Source organism: Dipteris shenzhenensis, chromosome 19, assembly GCF_047967505.1.
Source record: "Dipteris shenzhenensis isolate YYH24624 ecotype China chromosome 19, Dip_SZ_1.0, whole genome shotgun sequence".
Lineage (NCBI taxonomy): Eukaryota > Viridiplantae > Streptophyta > Polypodiopsida > Gleicheniales > Dipteridaceae > Dipteris > Dipteris shenzhenensis.
In genome coordinates, this window is record NC_141614.1 from 51,171,193 (window position 1) to 51,191,102 (window position 19,910).

Genomic DNA, 19,910 nt, shown 5'->3' on the forward strand with positions numbered 1-19,910 from the left:
TGATTTAATGAGGATGCATGGAAAAATTAAGGGGCAAAGAGTGAGTGATGGTCGATGATAGTGTAACACATAATTTCTTAAACTACTCGTTAGTTAAGAAATTAAAATTGCTTGAGAGTCTCAGTGCCTATAAATATGTGGTCTCTTTGGCAAAGGGCAGTGATAAAAAAGTTTGGGACACCATGATATATGGTGTAGAGGTGGATATTCAAGGCTATCACGATGCCTTGGATTTCCAAATCATGCATCTTGACCGAACAGATGTAGTGCTTGGTTGAGAATGGCTGTATAGCCTTGGGCATAGCTTAAAGAGGAGTTATCTTAATAACTCCATTATGTTTGAAAAAGAGGGTAGAGTCTTCCAGATTCAAGGAGAACATGATGTGCCTAACTCTCCTCTTATTTGTTTGATGGAATTGGAACGACTACTACACCAGGAAGAATGCAAGGTATATTTTTGTGAACTCACTTTTATTGGTGACTTTATATCTTCTGCATCGAAAAGAAGTAATGTTGTTTTTTATAATGTTAAAAAGTATAAATCTTCTTTCAATAATTTTATGTTTGAATTTAAAGATGTTTTTCCATCTGATTTACCTGATGGTTTACCTCCTGAGAGAGAAGTAGATCATAAAATAGATTTAATTTAGGTCTACCCCTATTTGTAAACCCCCATATAGGCTTAGTCAAATGGAGAAACGTGAGGTTGAAAGACAGTTAACCGAATATCTTAGGAAGGGCCAAATCCAAACAAGTAACTCACCTTGGTCTGCACCAGTTTTACTGGTAAAGAAAAAGGATGGTACTATGCGTTTATGCATAGATTACTGAGCACTAAATAAAATCACCATAAAAAATAAGTATCCTATGCCTCACATTGATGAGCTCTTTGATCAATTGCAAGGGGCAAAATACTTTACTAAAATTGATTTAAGATAAGGATATCACCAAGTACAAATTAGGGAAGAGGATGTTCCTAAGACATCATTTCGTACTAGGTATGGGCATTATCAGTTTAAAGTAATGCCATTTGGATTAACAAATGCTCCGGCAACTTTCATGACACTTATGAATAGTGTCTTAAGGCCATATCTAGGGAAATTTGTTGTAGTATTTCTAGACGATATCCTTATTTATAGTAAAACCAAGAAAAAGCATTTGGAACATTTGCGAAAAGTGTTCCAACTGCTTAGAGATAATTCGCTTTTTGCAAAAAAATCCAAATGTGAATTCTTTACAAAGGAAGTGAAATACTTGGGACATATAATATCCCAAGAAGGGGTTCGTATGGACCCTGACAAAGTAAGGGCCATATTGGAATGGCCACATCCTACAAATCTAGAAGAATTACATATATTCTTAGGTTTGTCAGGATTCTATAGGAGATTCATCCAAGATTACGCTAAGATTGTTGTTCCAATGATGGACCAGCTTAAGGGGAAGGGAAGCACCTTCATATGGGATGAACCTCAAAAGAGGAGTTTTGAAAAATTAAAGGTAGCTATAGCAGTAGCTCCTATCTTAAAAGTAGTGGATCCCAATGAACCATTCGTGGTTGAGACAGATGCCAGTGATTTTACTATTGGGGCAGTACTTATACAAAAAGGTCGACCAGTGGCTTTTGAAAGTAAAAAGCTAGATCGTGCCCAACGGAATTACTCGGCATATGAGAAGGAACTATACACTATAGTCTATGCTTTAAAAAGTGGAGGCACTATTTATATGGTGCAAATTTTGAGATCATCTTTGATCAGGAGAGCATTAAGTGGATTTGTAATCAGCCAGAGCTTAAAGGTAGAAAAGCCAAATGGGCTGAGTTAATGAAAGAGTTTGATATTCAATTGACATATAGGAAAGGGAAGTTTAATGTGGTACCAGACTCTCTTAGCCGAATGCCAATTGTTAATGAATTGAGTTTTACTCAATTTCAAAATGATTTCCTAGAGTCCTTAAAGGGGAAATGTGAGTTTGATCCTCACTTCTCTAAAATATGGAAAGCAATTAAAAATAGGGATCCAACTAATTGAGAGGCTTTCACTGAGGAGTCACATGGAAATGGTGACACACCACAAGTTGGTGATAAAGGACTCAAGTGGAAAAAATATACTATTGAAGATGGCTACCTGCTCTACACGGGTAGAGTATGTGTCCTGGATGATAATGACATTAGGTACCAAATTCTTTTTGAATGTCATGATAGTCCGAGTGCTGGAGACCCAAGAATTTAGAAGACATATGTGCTTTAGAAAAGACAATTCTTTTGGCCTGGAATAGGTAAGGACATCCAAGATTATGTATTGAAGTGCCAAAAATGCCAAGTCAATAAGGCTGAATGCCTTAAGGTAGGAGGTCTCCTATACCCATTGGAGATTCCATCTGGCAAATGGGAAAGCATCTCCATGGATTTCATTATGGGGTTACCTAGGACACAGAGGGGGCACAACTCTGTGTGGGTAATTGTGGATCGGTTGACCAAGATGGCTCATTTTATCCCTATCAGTGAAGATGTTAAAACTCTAGAATTAGCTAGGCTATTTATGGATCATATTTATAGACTGTATGGGCTACCAGCTGGTATTGTTAGTGACCGGGATAGCAAATTTAATAGCCATTTTCGGAGGGCTGTGTTCAAAATGTTAGAAACTTCATTGAATATGAGCACCGCGGATCATCCACAGAGTGATGGTCAAACTAAAAGGGTCAATCAGATCATTGAGGGTATGCTTCGAGCATATGTAAGTAAACGGCAAACTAATTGGGAATAGTATTTGCCCATATTAGAATTTGCATATAACAGTGCCAAACATTCAGCTACAGGTTTCAATCCATTCATGATGATATATGGATTTCAACCAAGAGCCCCAATGACAGTGGGACTCGAAAAAGAGAAGGTTCAAGCAGCCAAAGACTTTCTTGAGGATATGAATCAAATGCTTAAGTTAGATAAAGATAGCATAAGAAGAGCTAAAGATGGAGTATAAAGTTATGCAAACCCCCACCGTAGAAAGTTGGAGTTTGAAGTAAATGAGAAAGTCTACCTTAAGGTACCTGAATCTTCAGAAACTCTAAAAACAGGTAAATGTCCGAAGTTGTCTCCTAGGTATTGTGGATCATTCACAATACTTAAGAGGATTGGAGAACTTGCTTACAAATTAGCCTTACCTGAGGGATGTAGAGTACATCCAATTTTTCATGTTTGTAGGCTAAAAAGAAAATTAGGATATGATGATAATCTCATTGGAAATGAAGTCCTAGTTGAACTTATTGAACCCGCATCTTTACCACATGAACCAGAAAAAATTTTAGATACACAAGAAAAAAGAGCACGACATACTATATGGAAAGAATGTCTTATTAAGTGGAAAGATAGATCTGAAGAGAGTTCAAATTGGGAAAGGGTAAGCAGTCTGCAGAGGAGGTTTCCCAATTTTGTTTTCGAGGACATAAACATTTCTTAAGGGAAAGGGAATGTTACGTCAACTATGATACTGTGTGACCATGGTATAAGGTGAGAAGCCAAAGGGCTTGGCAGCACTTGCATTAATAGGGCCTAAAGGGCTTGGGTCTAGGGTCATGCCTAGGTCTCTAGGCATTTATGAGGTGGTGCATAAGGAGTCCTAGAGAGGGCTATAAAGAGAGGAGACCCTTGTGGGACATGTGGCACCAAAGTTGGAGGCCAAGTGGCAAGTGCTGGGCTAGGAGGGAGGATTCTAGATGGAGCTAAAAAAGAAAGGAGGTTTTAGGAAAAACCAAGGACCTCATGATGTAGAGAAGAGAGGCTCCAGGAGAGAGGATCCGTGGCTGGGTGGACTAGGAGGTAAGCCCTCGAGGTTTGGGGTCTCGTGACAATAGATCATTCAGTAACATATGTATTTGCATAAATAATCTCACAAGGGTGAATACTCATACAAGAACATACATATGTGCAAAAGAAATAAAGCAAATTATATGCGTATTAGATACATCATTCAGGAACATATGTATGAGCATAAATAATCTCACAAGGGTGAATACTCATACAAGAACATACATATGTGCAAAAGAAATAAAACAAATTATAAAAGCTAAGAACTAAAGGAAATAAAAACTTAGGTCAATGTCTTAGCAATACTTTCATTGAAAGCAAGGCCATAATGGTTTCCCACCTTGTTTAATTGATATCTGACCTTAAAAATTATTATTGCTATGCTAGCTCGTCCATGCCACCTAAGTTTGCAAAAAGACAAAAAGCAAGTTGCTTGCCAAAAAATCACTTTGCTTGCTAGGCTTGTAGAAGCTACCTTTGAAGACGGGAAAATGGTGATCATAAGCTGGTTTTTGGTCGTTACTCATGCTTGGGAGCTCCTCTACCCAATCATGATTTAGCTCTTGCATCTGAGACACACAAGGCTATTCTAAATCCTATTTACACACATAGTCGACGCGAATGTGTGCTCCAAGTAGTCGGTGTGAAAAGGGGAGGTTGGAAGCCAGAGTTGCTAGAACAAGGAGCCAATTTCCATTGGTTGACGGCGTGTATATTTTTTTCCCACTTACCCACACCAATGACAAGACACGCATCTACCCGTGACCCGCGCAGCCAAGCAACAAGGAGTAATCCGTTAGGATTCGAATGAGAGCCACCACTTATGTGGGCAAATGCTCTACCATCTAAGTTTGCTACTCAATGGTGTGTATAGGGTAAATGCCCTACCACCTAAGTTTGTTACTCAATGGTGTGTATAGGGTACAAGGCTCAGTAAAAAAGCACATACAAATAACAAGGCAAGTCCTCACCTACCTGAAGAATTGCGCCCATGGGTTTGTTCTCCTGAAAGCATGCGAGCTGGCATCGATTGGATGCAGACCTATGCTTTATCCACCTTTAATTTTACCCATGGAATATGCTGGCGTGCCCCCCTTCAGTTTCCTAAAGTTTTGAAGAAAAGGATGCCTCTTTATTGGCTCAGCTCTTACTTGACTTTCATATTGGCCTCAATAATTTTCAACAAGCCAAAATTTTTGGATAATGCCTTGCCCACTCAAAACAAGCGATGCCTTCAAAGTTCTAATCGAATGTGATTTAGGCAATGGCCCAAGGCCATCTTTGCTAAAAAATTAGGGGTGCACAACACTAGCCCCTTTACCATATTACAATGCATTTCCATAAATGGGCTTTTCTTTGATTTTGAAATCAATGGAAACCAAAAATTAGGCTTCCAACCAAAAAACTTCTCCATGCCCTAGGAGATGGACAAGATCCCCATTCGTATGCAAGAATTGGCGATGTTGAGTTGAAAATTCGACATCTCACCCTCTAGGGAACTACTTGAGCCATCACGAATGCTACAATTAAGGTCACTCCTTAAAATCAACGAAAAAGGTACTTTGTGCAAGTCATTGAGACATAGAGATCACTTGAGAATTTTGTTTCTCCAAGTCTCCTTAATCACTCCTCTCCACCTTTTAATTAATTAATTAGTGTATCACACCCCCCAGATTCATTCTCAATTAACCCAAGGCCAAATTTTATTAATTTGGCCTTCTTAGCCTTCATCCATCTTCACTTGCTCTTCCTAATCACCTCCCTCAGGCCACACAAAGAAGGGGGAGAGAGAGAGAGATAGAGAGAGAGAGAGAGAGAGGGGGGGGGGGAAAGACGATTTATAAAGGGGGAGAGACCTTCTTGACTCTTCTACCTCCAACCACTTCTGCAGACGTCTGAAGACTACACTCCGCAACGCTTAGATTAGTCCTAAGGCTTGGATTTGTACTCCTTAAGGTTGAGGTTGATCAAGATTTTCAACCTCATTCAATGCCCGTTTTTCTCGAGGGGGCCCTAACACTAAAAGAGAGTGCTCTTAAGTAGTGTTGGCAAGAAGGGGCAAACATTTTTAAAAGATTCGAATCATAGAGAAGGGCCAATGAAGGAGCGAGTGACTTCAAGGGGCAGCGAAACAGCAAAAGGCCAATGCACAACTGAAGGGAGGAGGTGGGTGGGGTCGGTGCATATGAACGTGGGCAGGGCGTTACTTAAGAGTTCACAGCGCATAATCGAACCACATTCCAGGTCAACGACAAAATTTCGAGTTGTCTGTTAGGCTGGGATTCACATGCAGATATTTGGAAGCTCCCCATAAAGCGCTTCGGTGGACCCCCGAAGCTCAGTAAATGCTTATCTGTTCCCAAATAAGAACATTGAAGAGAGATGTCTCCCTCCTCGAGTACATGTTCCTTAATCTCATAATTTAAATAAAATAATCAAGATTACATGTGATGATTAAGCCTATCTTATAAAAAAATGAGCAGGCTGCTTCACGAACAACCTTCTTCAACATGCAACCTGTACACAATCGCGTTCTTTATACATACAATGGAGATCGGGCTATGGCGATGGCGATGGCGATGGAAGGAGGAGGATCGTAAATCCAATGCGGACTCTTATCCACCAGATCGCTCGCCAGCAGCAGTAAATAGATACGTATGGAGTTCGTAGTTGCTTTCCTCGAGAATCGCAGCTCTCGAGAGCGGCAGGAGATCATCGAGAATCGTAGCGAAGAAACTGCTTCTCGACGCGCCGGAGATCCGCAGGAGATCATCGAACCTTGGGCCTCCACTCCGTCCTGCCTCGCAAGACTTCGTTCCCCGTCGCCTCCAAGCGCAGGAGGTGCGTGAACTGCAGCAGGGAAGGAAACCCTGCTGCTGCAACTGCGGCTCCATTGCTGGAGGTGATCGCCTCCTCAGGTGCTTGTTGAGGAGGATGATGAGAGGCAAGGTGGTGGTGGTATGGTTCTTTGTCGTTGGGTTCTTGCTGTTTTGGTTGTTGCTGTGTTCGTTGATGATGATCGTGAATGGAGCAGCAGCACGAAGGTGGGAGAGGAGACTCGGCGCGCGTGAGAGAGGTCACCACTTCCGCAGGCCCGCACTCCCTCCTGTACTCGAGCGTCATGCTCTTGAGCTCAAACGACACCAACAACGCTTGCGGAAGGCTCTGCATGCATGCAAGCATGAAAGGCGCAGGCCAGCCAGGCTTTAGTAAGCTATATAATCAAAATCTCCAATCCACGCATGTCAAAAATCAGCAAAATCGTCACCGAAAAAGCCTTATATAATCAAAATCTCCAATCCACGCATGTCAAAAATCAGCAAAATCGTCACCGAAAAAGCCTTCGTCACCGATCGGCAACACTTCTGAAAGTGCGGATGCGAAAGAATCAAGAATTATCGTCACAAAAAACATGAAACGTCGACCGGCCCTTGGACCACACTCCCATCAACAAGAATCCTTTGGGAGAAACAAATGGATGTCGCTACTACAAAGCTTACATGCCGACGAATCTCTCCCCAAATAGAAACCGAATTCATAAGCTCCTTTACGGCCTACAATTCCACTACAATTCCGGCCACTTACCTCTAGTACCCAGTCGATGTACTTCACATGGTTTACGTGTTGATTCATATCCATATCATGGAGCTTCGGCTGCAGTCCAAGACCAAAACACTTCTATCAGGGCATTGTCACGTCAACAAAACAATCAGATTTGAAGAACAGTTTGATTCGCACTTTCCATTTCAGCAAACAGCTTAACACTCGCACTACTGGGGTCCAAGCCCCTTTTACAATTCAAGCAAGCTTTACAGCTACACAATGCCATTTTGAGGAAGGCAAGTACCACTAGACCAGTCTTGATATACGGAGTGTCGTGAAGGATGGGTATCCTCCCACATGAATCGTCTTCTTCCATGACGGACCTGTCTAGAAAGAAGGGAGAAATCTCTGCCCTCACAGCCTCAGGCATTTTTGATAGCCTCCTGATGTCTTGATTCATCATGGCCCAATTGCTGCAACACCATTTCCACATGATCAAGCGCTCCAGAGCAAAGCAAACTTCAAATAATTTATACTAAGCCAAGCTGCTGAATAGAGGAAAGACCTTTCCATCTCATCGCGTACCTGGTTGCACGTGCAAGGATCTGGCCCGTCGAGTATTCGCGGACTAAGAAATCTCGCCGCATACCGTTCTTGCCAGAACCACTAACCCACGAGTCGATCTCAACGACATCTCCCCTGCACAATGCTACAATTACTCAGATCGCTGCTAGGAACCATTTGTGATCTATAACCAATGCTTCTTGGCTTGATCTTTGCAAAAATTGAAGTCCTAAAAGTCCGTTACAAAACCGAACTCACCACACGGGGTATCTGGTCACTTGGATGTGCATTCTAGTAACAATCCATATAAGCCTGTTCTTCATCATTGCGTGCGTTGTTCCCATTCCGTCTCCAACGAACTCGCACATGCCCACGTGGTTCAGTGCCGTCTCCTGAAACAGAAAAAGCAAAAGACATGAGTATCGGCTGTGATCAATACGGAAGACATCTTTGCTTTTACTCATTAGTGGTGTCAATGTTTTAAATACACACATTTACCCAACAGAAGGATCTACCGGCTCTCTCAACAAGTTGGCTTGCAGTCGAACAGGTCCCAAGAAAACAGAGGGGAGAGCCGAGAGCGAAAGAGCAAGAGACAAAGACAGACAATGACAGAGACAGAGACAGAGACAGAGACAGAGCACAGCTGAGCACTGCGAAGACATGAGAATTCGTTTGCGCCTTCAGAAGACAATGAATGGGCTAGAGAACATACGTTCTAGATGAATTACGCACCATAAAATCTAACGAGCAATGACTCAGGCATTTCAACCCTTCAAACCTGATTTAAATCGAATTTCAATGCAGCGATGCAGGGTGTGGAGGGTCAAATGAGCAATGCCACACCTTAATTTCATCGAGAGGGAAGGCAAGAACGGCAAGAAAGAAGAAGATCGAGTTGAGGAGCAGTGAAGAGATACCTGGAAAAGATTTGTGAGCGTCTCGATCGAAGCACTTTTGTCGAAGCCAACCTCATATGAACGGATGACGAATGTCTGTCTGTAAACAAATTTGTTCTCCACGAACCTTCCCCTTCCCAACGCATCCAACGGAATCTGACGCTTCTCCTTCTTCACTTCTTCCTTCTGCAGCTTGCCCAACAGAGCTACATCGATCGCTGCCACTGCAGCATCTAGATGGCTTCCCGTGTCGGAAGAAATTGGCGACACTAAGGCCTCCTTTGACATCGTCGCAGCAGCAACAGCACTTATCGTGCTTTCCAATTTGCCATCCAACAGCTTAGATCCCGCCTCCATCTTGCTCTGGTTTGGCCTCGAGTTCACCTTCGAGAAATCGCTCGCAACTGCCCTGATGCAATGTACCCTCCTCCCCTCGCTGCTGCCGCTTCTGTTGCAGGAAAGAAGAAGTCCCCGCTTCCCGGCCCATGAGCCGGCTTGGCCGAATCGTGCATCTGGATGTTCGCCCACATTGGCATGTGGCTTAGCGCAGAGAGACATCATGGTGGATGCAGCTTCCATGGTGGCTTAAAATGTCAAGGAGCTTCTATAAGTTAGTCGGAGCCGCTGAAGATACAAGGCCGTTGGATGTCAAGCATGGTTCGAAAGGATCAGCTGCGGAACGCAAACGAAGGATCGATCATACGAGAGCTTGGTCTCGCAGCTAGGGAGTATCAGCTGGAGAAAGGTCCCTAGGGCTTATGTGGTGTCACGAGACGTGGAGCGGGCTCTACGGCTTTCCCCTTTCAGTCCGTTACTGCTCTTCCCCCACTTCGCCAGGCCTTCGCTCTCGATGCCCTTGCTACTCAACCGCTGGAAAGCACTCTCGAAGCCGGGCTATTCAAAGCTCATAAATTGCTTTCCTCTTCCCAAGACCGCATTCCAGCTCACTCTCGCCAAAGTGAGTGTCAAGTGAGTGTGTCCGGTGCACCACCAACTTTAACCCTCTCTACCTCCTCAGCCACTGCCGTCTCTCTCTCTCTCTCTCTCTCTCTCTCTCTCTGTGTCGATGCCCTTCTGCGCTCGCGCATAACAGCAGAGCAGATCGAAGGGCAGGCAAAGCGAGCTCCTCTGCTGGGTAGCGGGTGATTTCTTGCTGAGAGAAAGAAGCTATTTTGGGGGGGAAGGCACGCGGAGAAAAAGGCGAGGAGGCGGAGAAAAAGGCGAGGAGGAGGAGGAGAGGGAGGGAAGGAGGGAGGATGATGAGGCTGGCGACGATGAAGAGGAGGAAGGGGCGGGGGGGGGGGGGGGGTGAAGGGCAAAGCAAGGAATAGGCGTAGGGAAGTATTTGAAATGGGAAGGGAAGCGGGGAGGGTGGTTTTGAGGGAATGCGTTCCGTGTTTGGGTGCTACGTGGTTTTAAGAGACTGAGGCTCCCACCCCATCAACCCCTCCTGCCCCCCTCACCCTCCCCCTTGACTCCTTTGCTAACCCTCTTTAAATGGAACAACTCGTTGGAGGTGTTACTTCTCTAACTACACTCCCCCCCCCCCCCTTTTCAGTTGCATTGCCTTTGCATCTAATGCTTCCTTCCTTCCATCGCTTGTCAATCACATATCTGACAACCATCCCTCTTAGAAATTCGCCACCCACCCCCCTACATATCAGCCACACTGTACCTTCGGTGAGAGTAGATGCGTAGTGGTTGTGTATGGTTGCCCTGGCAAATCAACAAATTCGTGGCATTGTGCATTCGCAAGCCTAGGTGATGTCGATTTTCGTCGGATGGTTTTATTGAGTATGAAGAAGAGTTTCATCACAAGAATGGTAATAGAAGGCAGGCAAAAAGCATGAGAGGGTGTGTAATTGGTGCTATCCAAAAGTCACAACAACAAGCACCAATTAACTATAATTATAAAGTCAACTTTCTCTCAATCCTTATCCCATCATGATTTTGCCAAGAAAAAAACTTGAACATTACTTGGCCCCTTCTTCCCTTTCGCAGTCACATTAATATCAACCCAACCTCTTGTACTTAATATCCTATCATCCAAATCTTTGAACTTCCATTTCTTGTGGCCTATGGACCATCTTTTCAACCTTCTTTACAGGTTTTCCCCTTACATGAAGGTGAGAAAGGCACACAAAAGTAAATCTTATATTGGGACAAACTCTACATTCTATTAGTTTGCTTTGAAGCCTTTAAGATTTCAGATGGTGATCCTTATGGTGTGGCAACATTGGCTTTACTAGAACATGCAAATATGGCAACAAGGATAGAATTCTATTTCCACACATCAAGTCCCTTTGGGCACCTTATTAGTTATCTATCCAAGAAACACTGTGAGCATCTTATTAGTTATCTATCCAAGAAATTTGCATCTTATTAGAATTCTATTTCCACGTATCAAGTCCCTTTGAGCATCTTATTAGTTATCTATCCAAGAAATGAGGATCTTATTAGAATTCTATTTCCACACATCAAGTTTCTTTGAGCATCTTATTAGTTATCTATCCAACATTTCTCGACCTATGGAATCAATACATCTAACATGTGCCATTGAGTGTGTAACATGTGGGCAAAGATGTTTTGTTGGTCTTTCAAAAATATGCAATGGTCTCATGAGATATCATCTGTATGTCTACTTAAGGGCACCCCAATGCCCCTTTCCTCTACATTTTGTCATTGTGCCCATTTCTTAGTCAACATGACACCTCCATGTACCCTCAAATACAGGTGTCCTCTAGCATCATCTCTTACATTTCCATTCAAAGCCTCTACCACATAGCTCGATACCACCCACCTCTACCCACCTCTCAAGTTAATGAGTCATTTTGTATGCCACGCACCACTCGATCCTAGTGCAATCAAATGTTGCTCTGATCTGAACATCTACCTACCATTTAGAATTGTATCCCAGTATTCCACATCTTAGAAGCTCCAAGCATCAACTAAGCTTGGTCTTTACATTTAACAACCCCACCAAATGTCTAGTAAAGTCAAGGTCTTACATTGCTTGTCACCTTCCTCTTGTAGTTTTGTCTGATGTCTACTTCATCTTGTCGCTTTCTTCTGAACCATGATATGAATAAGTTCTTGTAAGATTCAAAGGAATTTAGATTCCAAGTTAGAGGGGCTAACATACTCTAAGCACATCCATCTTGTCAAGAGAAGAAATTTTCTTGTGGTATCTATATTTTAAGTATCAAACTCACCTTGACTTATTTTTCTCACTTCAAGCTGATCTCGTTTGCGAATCAAAAGGGACACCTAAAGGATTCCAAAAGAAACCAAAAGCAACTAAGTGCAATATCTCTCAAGGAGAATCTGTGTATGCAACCTTTACATTACGTAAAGTTGAGTTGACAAACCATTGAAACAAATTCACACAATCCATGCCAATAAATTGGGAGCAAGCAAGCAACATGATGAAGGCAAGATATTGAATGCACAAAGCTATAGAGTCCAAAATCTAGAGCCTCAAACAAAAGGAAGTAATAGATGAACAGATGAAAAGGTAATACCATAGCACGTCACATCCTCAAATAGAGAAGATTATACAATAACATATGAGGGGTTGGTGAGGAGTAGGCAAAGTTGATGGAGTGGCATGAAAAGCAAACCATCATGTGGACTAACTAGGTGATATACTTTGGATCCAAACTAGCTCAACTCATATCTTGTTGTGTGAATTATATTCATGAACATCTTTCTCATGAAATCGCACATGCAACGATGGTAGAACACTCCTGGTTCAAAAAAAAGGTGAAATAGCATATTATCGCTAGTAGTTTTGCTAATACCATTAGGAAGCGATAAGGTCACTAACAACAAATAATGCTTTACCACTAGTCTGGCTTTTCCCATCATATAGACAATACTAGCATTAGTTAAAGTGGTGGAAAAATGAATTACTAGTAGTATCATTTGTACCAATGTTATAGGGCACACTACAATATCATTACCTTTATCTGCCATAAGTGGCTACATCACTATTGGTGGCAATCACTAGTAGTATCATTCGTATAAACGTTATATGGCAAGCTACCATCAGTATCATTACCTTTATCCGCAATAAGGGCACCTCACTAATGGCAATATAGCCCTTACAACTGCCACTATACCTACAACATTTTCATTACTTTGGATGTGAGAGGTAGTTTTACTCTCTTCCCTAGGATTGGACATGATGGATTCTCCATTGTGAGCAAGAACTTGCTCCAAGATCTTGTGCCTAAAGGATATGGTTTGCCTAGTCAAGGACCCATTAAACCATGTTCTTCACCACCCGTCAAGCACAAGACTCAAAAAACACACGTTGTGGTACCTTATTCGAATATTCGAATCTCCAATGGGCATCATACTTTGCACGCACCTCCATGTCACCTAGATTAAGGCCCATGAAAAGTATCATTCCCATTGGATATGGTTTGGATGGCTGGGAATGCATTATACCATGTTTTTCACAATGATAAAAAAACACGATTCGAGGTGACTTATTCAAACGTGCGAGTCTTTGATGGACATGATACTTTGCAAGCACCTCCATGTCACCTATCCTAAAATGTGTGGAAATGATAGTGCCCATTGGATTTGGTTTGTATGCAGGTCAGGGATGCATTATGGCATGTTTCTAACCATCGGTCATGAACAAGTGTAAAAAAACACACTCCAAGGTGCATTATTCAAATGTGTGATCCATGATGGGCATGATACTTTGAACACACCTCCATGTCACCTATCTTAAGGCTTGTGAAAAGCATCATGTCCATATGATATATTTTGCATGGCGGGTGATGCATTATATCATGTTTTTAACTACTCTTTATGCACAATGGTCAAAAAATACGGTTTGAGGTGTCTTATTTAAAAATACGAGTCTCTGATGGGAATGCTAATTTGCATGAATTTTCATGTCCCCTATACTAAGGCTTGTGTAAAGTATCATGCCCATTGGATATGGTTTGCATGGTGGGGGATGCATTATACCATGTTTTTCACCAAGTATCATGCACAAGGGTAACATGCAAGTCTTCAATGAGCATGGTACTTTGTACACACTACCATACTGCCTACCTTGAGACCTTTGAAAATTACCATGTCCATTGGATATGGTTTGCATGGGTCGGGAAGCATTATACCATGTTTCCAAAAAGCCTCATGCACAATGGTCAAAAAACACGTATTGGGGTGCCTTACTCGAATGTGCATGATGAGCATGATACTTTGTATGCAAATCAATAAAACCCACATTAAGGTGTGCAAAGTATCATGCCCATAGGATATGGTTTTTATGGTCGGTGATGCATTAATGATTATACCATGTTTCTCATGACCCATCATGCACAAGGGTTAAAGAGCATGCTTCGTGTTGCCTTATCTAAACATGCGAGTCTTGGATGTGCATGATACTTTGAAAGCACATAAATGTCACTTGCCTTGAGGCTTTTCCAAAGTACCATGGTCATTGTATATGGTTTGTGTGGTCGGGAATGCAATATACCATATTTTTTACCACCTATCATGCACAAGGTTCAAAAGAGACACTTCGGGGTGCCTCATTCGAGCGTGCAATCTACAATGGTAATGATACTTTGCACACATGTCAATTGCACCCAATTTTAGGTGTATGCCTTTGTATTCTTCCCATCAAATATGGTTTTCATGGTCAAGGATTCATTATATCATGTTTTTCACAAGGTATCATGCACAAGGGTCAAAAAACACGCTTTGCGGTGGCTTATTCCAACATGCGAGTCTCCCATGAGACCTATACTTTGCAAGTGTCTCCATGTCACCTACCTTAAGGCATGTGAAAAGTATCATGCCCATTGGATATGGTTTGCATGGTCAATGACACATTATGCCATGTTTTTCACCAAGGACCATACACAAGGGTAAAAAGCGACGTGCTTTGAGGTGGCTTAATCGAACTTGTGAGTCTCCGATGGGCATGATACATTGCATGCACCTTTATATCACCTATATTAAGGACTATGAAAAATATAGTGTCCATCAAATATGGTTTGGATGGTCAAGGATACATTATACCATGTGTTTCACACTAGGTATTCTACACAAGGTTCAAAAGACATGCTTCTGGGTACTTATTCAAATGTGTGAGTCTCCAATGGGTACAATACTTTGCACACACCTCATGCGCATACACATTAAGTCCCATTAAAATTATTGTGCCCATTGGATATGGGTTGCATGGTCAAAAACACATTATATCATGTTTTTCACCACTTGTCATGTAGCTGAATCAAAAAACATGCTTCGGTGTGCCTTATTCCAACATTTGAGTCTCCCAAGGGCATAATACTTTGCATGAAAACCCATGTCACCTATTCTATGGTGCATGGATTGTGTCCATCGAATACCATGTTTTTCACCACCCGTCATGCACAAAGATCAAAGAACACACTTGAGGGTGCCTTATTCGAGTGTGCAAGTCTTCGATGGGGACGATACATTTCATAGACTTCCATGTTAACTACGTTAAGTCATGTGCAAAGTACCGTGTCCATTGGATATGGTTTTCATGGTCGAGGATGTATTGTACCATGTTTTTCACCATCCATCATGCACAGGGGTCAAAAAACATGCTTTGGGGTGCATTATTCAAATGTGCAAGTCTCTGATGGGCACGGTACTTTGCACACACCTAAAAAGAACCCATTAAAGGTGTGTGAAAAGGATCTTGCCCATAAAATATGGTTTTCATGGTTGAGAATGCATTATACCATGTTTTTGACCACCCATCATGCACAAGGGTTAAAAAAACACGCTTCGGGTTGTCTTATTCGAACATGCGAGTCTTTGATGGGAAAGATACTTTGTATGCACCTCATTTGCACCAAAATTAAGGCTTATGAAAATTATGGTGCCCATTGAATATGGTTTGCATGGTCGTGGATGCATTATACCATGCTTTTCACTAAGTATCATGCACAATGGTAAAAAAATAGGAGTCAAGGTGCCTTATTCGAATGTGTGAGTCTTGGATGGGAATGATAGTTTTCACATGCCTCATTTGTAGCCACCTTAAGGGCCCTGCAAAGTATCGTGTGCAACGATAAAAAAATGCAATGGGGTAGCTTATTCAAACGTGCAAGTCTCCAATGGGCATGATAATTTGCATGTACCTTAATTGCACCGATCATAAGGCATGTGGAAAGTATCGTGCCCATCATATATAGTTGGCATGGTCAGGGATGCATTATATCATGTTTTTCACTACCCGTTAAGATGCACAAGGGTCAAAAAATGTGCATTGGGATAACTTATTCAAATATGTGAGTCTTTGATGGGCACGAGAATTTGCATGCACGTTAGTTGCACCCATGTCAATGCACCTGCAAAGTATCATGCCCATTCAATATGGTTTCCATTGTTCGGGCTTAATGTATAGAGATTAGATTGAGGCTATAGGGGTTAGGGTTTAGGTTATAGAGCTCAGGGTTTAGGGTATATGGTATAGAATTGAGGATGTAGGATGTAAGCATAGTAAATGTATTTGCAAAGTTTCATGATCATGCCTTATATATAATTCGAGAAAGGGGTTAATAAAAAAGAGTGACTATAATCCAAGTCCACGCAAGGATTTATTTATTCTTTGTTAAAAAAATAAACTAAAAAGGGTGGCCATGGTTGCGGAAGGGTAGGAGAAAAAGTGAATGGGGGGAGGAGAGGAGAGGAAGGGAAGAAAGGAAAAGCTAGGGGAGGGGAGGGGAGGGGAGGAAGGGAAGGGACTGGAGGGGAGGGGGGGAGGGAAGGGAAGGGAGGGAAGGGAGATAAGAGGAAGGGAGGGAGGGAGGGAAGGGGAGAGAGGAGAGGGGAGGGAGGGGGAGAGCGGAGGAGAGGGGGAGAGGGAAGGGAAGGGAGGGGGGGTGGGGAGTTAGGGAAGCAAAAGGAAAGGAGGGGGAGGAGGAAGATTGGGAAGTTTGAATTCTAGGGGAGGAAGAAGAGTGGGAAATTTGAATTCGTTTATGGTTTCATGGCCTATATATTGACTTGAGGCTCTCCTCCTTCCCTTCCTCTCCCCCTCCCTTTCCTTTCCCCTTCGTCTCCCTCTCGTTCCCTTTCCCTCCCCTCTCCCTCTCTCTTCGCCATCTCCTCTCCCTCTTTCTTCTCTCTCCCCTCTCCTCTCATCTTCTCCCTTCCCTCTCCTCGAGGCAGTTGATAGAGCAAGCGGGCCCAAAAAAGCGAGCGAGCTTTTCCACAATTTCCTTATCGAGGTACTCAACATAGCTTTGTGGAAACCACTATTTGGGAAGATTCTCGAAAATAAAACTTATCTTACTATGTGTAACTATACCAACATTGTGAATTATAGTCTACCTTAACTTCCAATTGGAGCCATACTCACATTATGCAACAATATTATGTGGGTTTGAAAGAAACCGAATTTCCACTCCAAAGCATAGGATTCCATTACTGATACAAAAATTCTTTTGCATTTGAAATGGGTCTTATTATCACAACTCCTTCAATAATCAAAACAAATGCGTTGCTTGATATGTTGAACTTAGTAACATAAACATCACTTCACCCATATGCAGGGAAAAAAACTGTCTATAGACTTCATAGCATGGGATTGCATCAACATTTATGACATTCAAAATGGTTCTTCTTATTAAAAGTGTTATCAACCATGAAAGAAGTGTGTTTAAAAATAGTTCACCTGTATGTTAAAAAACCCAAGTGTCATTTATGACATTCAAAATTTTTCTTGCAACCATCTGTAGGTTGCACCATAATCCTTTTTTGCTTTTGAGCCATTAAGTTTGATCCACTAATTTTTATGTAGAATTATTCTACTATATGTTCACATGTCCTTAATGGGATCTTTGAGATAATCCCTTCCATTGTAAGTACTTTTACTATAAGTTTTACATATCCTTAACAAACCACTAGGCTTCAACACAGATTCATTCGTATGTTTTAAGCCTCAAACCCAAACACCCTTATAAAAGGGATAATGTATTAAAGCTACATTCAATCCATCAAATCTTTTGAATGACAGTTCTACTGAAAATTCATGTATCATCAATAGGATTTCATCCATTATATGTTCATTTGTCTTTAATAGTATGTCTAAAAATTCATGTATCTTCAATATTATTTCTCTCATGTGTTTCAATATCTTCAAAAGGATACCTTTATTTATGTCCAAACTTGAGAATTGATTTGTATTTCTCAAACACAATTTCACTCCACCTATTCTTTAGAATGAAAATTTTTTGCCATAAGTGGGCCAAACATAAGGTCTTTCCACATATTCTTAAGAATGAAAATTTTGGCCTTACATTTATGGAATGAGGGTAAGGCCAAAGTCTGGCACGGTGCATTAGGTCTTGATTAATGCTTCTTTAGGCTTGAGTATTTAATGTATTAACTTCACGAACTATTATTTATGCTTGAACATTTAATGTACTAAGTTCATGACTTAGGATTTTATGAAGCTATATCTAACATGCCCCACATTTAATGGAAATCAATATTTTACATAACACAACAAAGTATCATCATGTCCCTTCTCAAAATCATTGCTACCCGGCAACTCTCCTGGCATTTTCACTACCTTGCATTTGAGTTAGCTATGATGAAGAATGTTGCCTACCGTTGCACCCTCTTAGAGTTACTGTCAGCATGATCTAATTTCATGGATCCCAAAAATTGAGACTGGGAGATTCCCATATCACACTAGCAGTAGCTGTCTTGTCCACTCTCAATGCTAGTAAGATCCAATCCCCATAGACTGGTAAAAGAAGTCCTTTTGGAGGTTCAATTTTTTCCCTTTGTCTTCTGCAGGCCCCATGACGAAATAGGATATATTCACCACCCTACATTTAATGCAAGAATTGGCAACTTTTTTTGGACCTGACTATGAAGTTTACATCCTAAAATTGGTGCTAAAATTGTAGACTAGGAGATTCCCATATCACACCAGTTGTAGCTATCTTGTCCACTCTCAATGCTAGTAAGATCCGGTCCCCATAGACTAGTAAAAGAAGTCTTTTTGGAGGTTTAATTTTTTGCCTCCATCTTCTCCAGGCCCCATGATGTAATAGGATATATTCACCACCCTACATTTAATGCAAGAATTGACAACTTTTTTTGGACATGACTATGTAGCTTACATCCCAAAATTGGTGCTAAAATTGTAGAGACTGGGCATCTGCATTTGCCAGGGGGGTGTCCCTAGTGACCCCTTGGACTTGCTCTCTTTGTCTAGTTGGGTCTCTCCACAAAAATCGGAGGGGCCTATTTTTCCCATCTAGTAAAATTGTATGCATCAAATATGTATGTATATATGTATGTATGTATGTATGCACACACACACACACACATATATATGTATGTATGTATGTGTACTAAAACTAAAACTATATGCATCAAAATAATGTTTTTGATCAATTTTTGGCATATCCCACCAAAATCAAGACCCCCATTGCAAAGAAAGGTAAGGAACACAAGTGCTTGTTCTTATGCTCATGAGACAACAAAATGCATGACATAGGCAACCAATGGGGTCTTACTTTTGATGTTTGTATGTATGTATGTATCTATGTATGTATATGTATATGTTGATGCATATATGTATATATTGATGGATACAATTTTAATATATGGAGAAAATGGACATGAAAACCATCTAAATTGGCTCTTGCCATTTGATTTGATATATGACATGATCCCATTTGGATTTGTAAGTCCAAAGATACGGGATCCTACTTTTAGGGCCTGAATGCCTAAAATAGGCAACACATTAATGCGCTGCCTATTTCATGCATTTAGGCCTCAAAAGTAGGACCCCATTGGCAACACAATGGGGTTCTACTTTCGAGGCCTAAATGCATGAAATAGGTAGTGCGTTAATGTGCTACCTATATCACACATTCAGGCCCTAAAAGTAGTACCCTGTATCTTTGGACTTGCATATCCAAATGGGGTCATGTCATATATCAAATCGAATGGCAAGATCCAATTTAGATGGTTTTCATGTCCATTTTCTCCATCAACTAAAACTATATTCATCAAATAAAATGTTGTTGATCAATTTTTGGCATACCCCCCCAAAATCAAGACCCCCATTG

General features: G+C 41.5%; 1 protein-coding gene across 1 annotated transcript; it reads right to left on the reverse strand.

Moving 5' to 3' along the window:
* Positions 1-6,097: 6,097 nt before the first annotated feature.
* On the reverse strand, positions 6,098-10,212 carry LOC147890612 (oleoyl-acyl carrier protein thioesterase 2, chloroplastic-like). Its single transcript, XM_087390451.1, has 6 exons — positions 8,833-10,212; positions 8,171-8,304; positions 7,934-8,047; positions 7,653-7,821; positions 7,391-7,459; positions 6,098-6,970 (listed from the first exon to the last, which is right to left on the reverse strand). The coding sequence occupies exons 1-6, from the start codon at positions 9,388-9,390 to the stop codon at positions 6,575-6,577; spliced, it is 1,440 nt and encodes a 479-aa protein (XP_087246577.1). The 5' UTR covers positions 9,391-10,212; the 3' UTR covers positions 6,098-6,574.
* Positions 10,213-19,910: the final 9,698 nt, after the last annotated feature.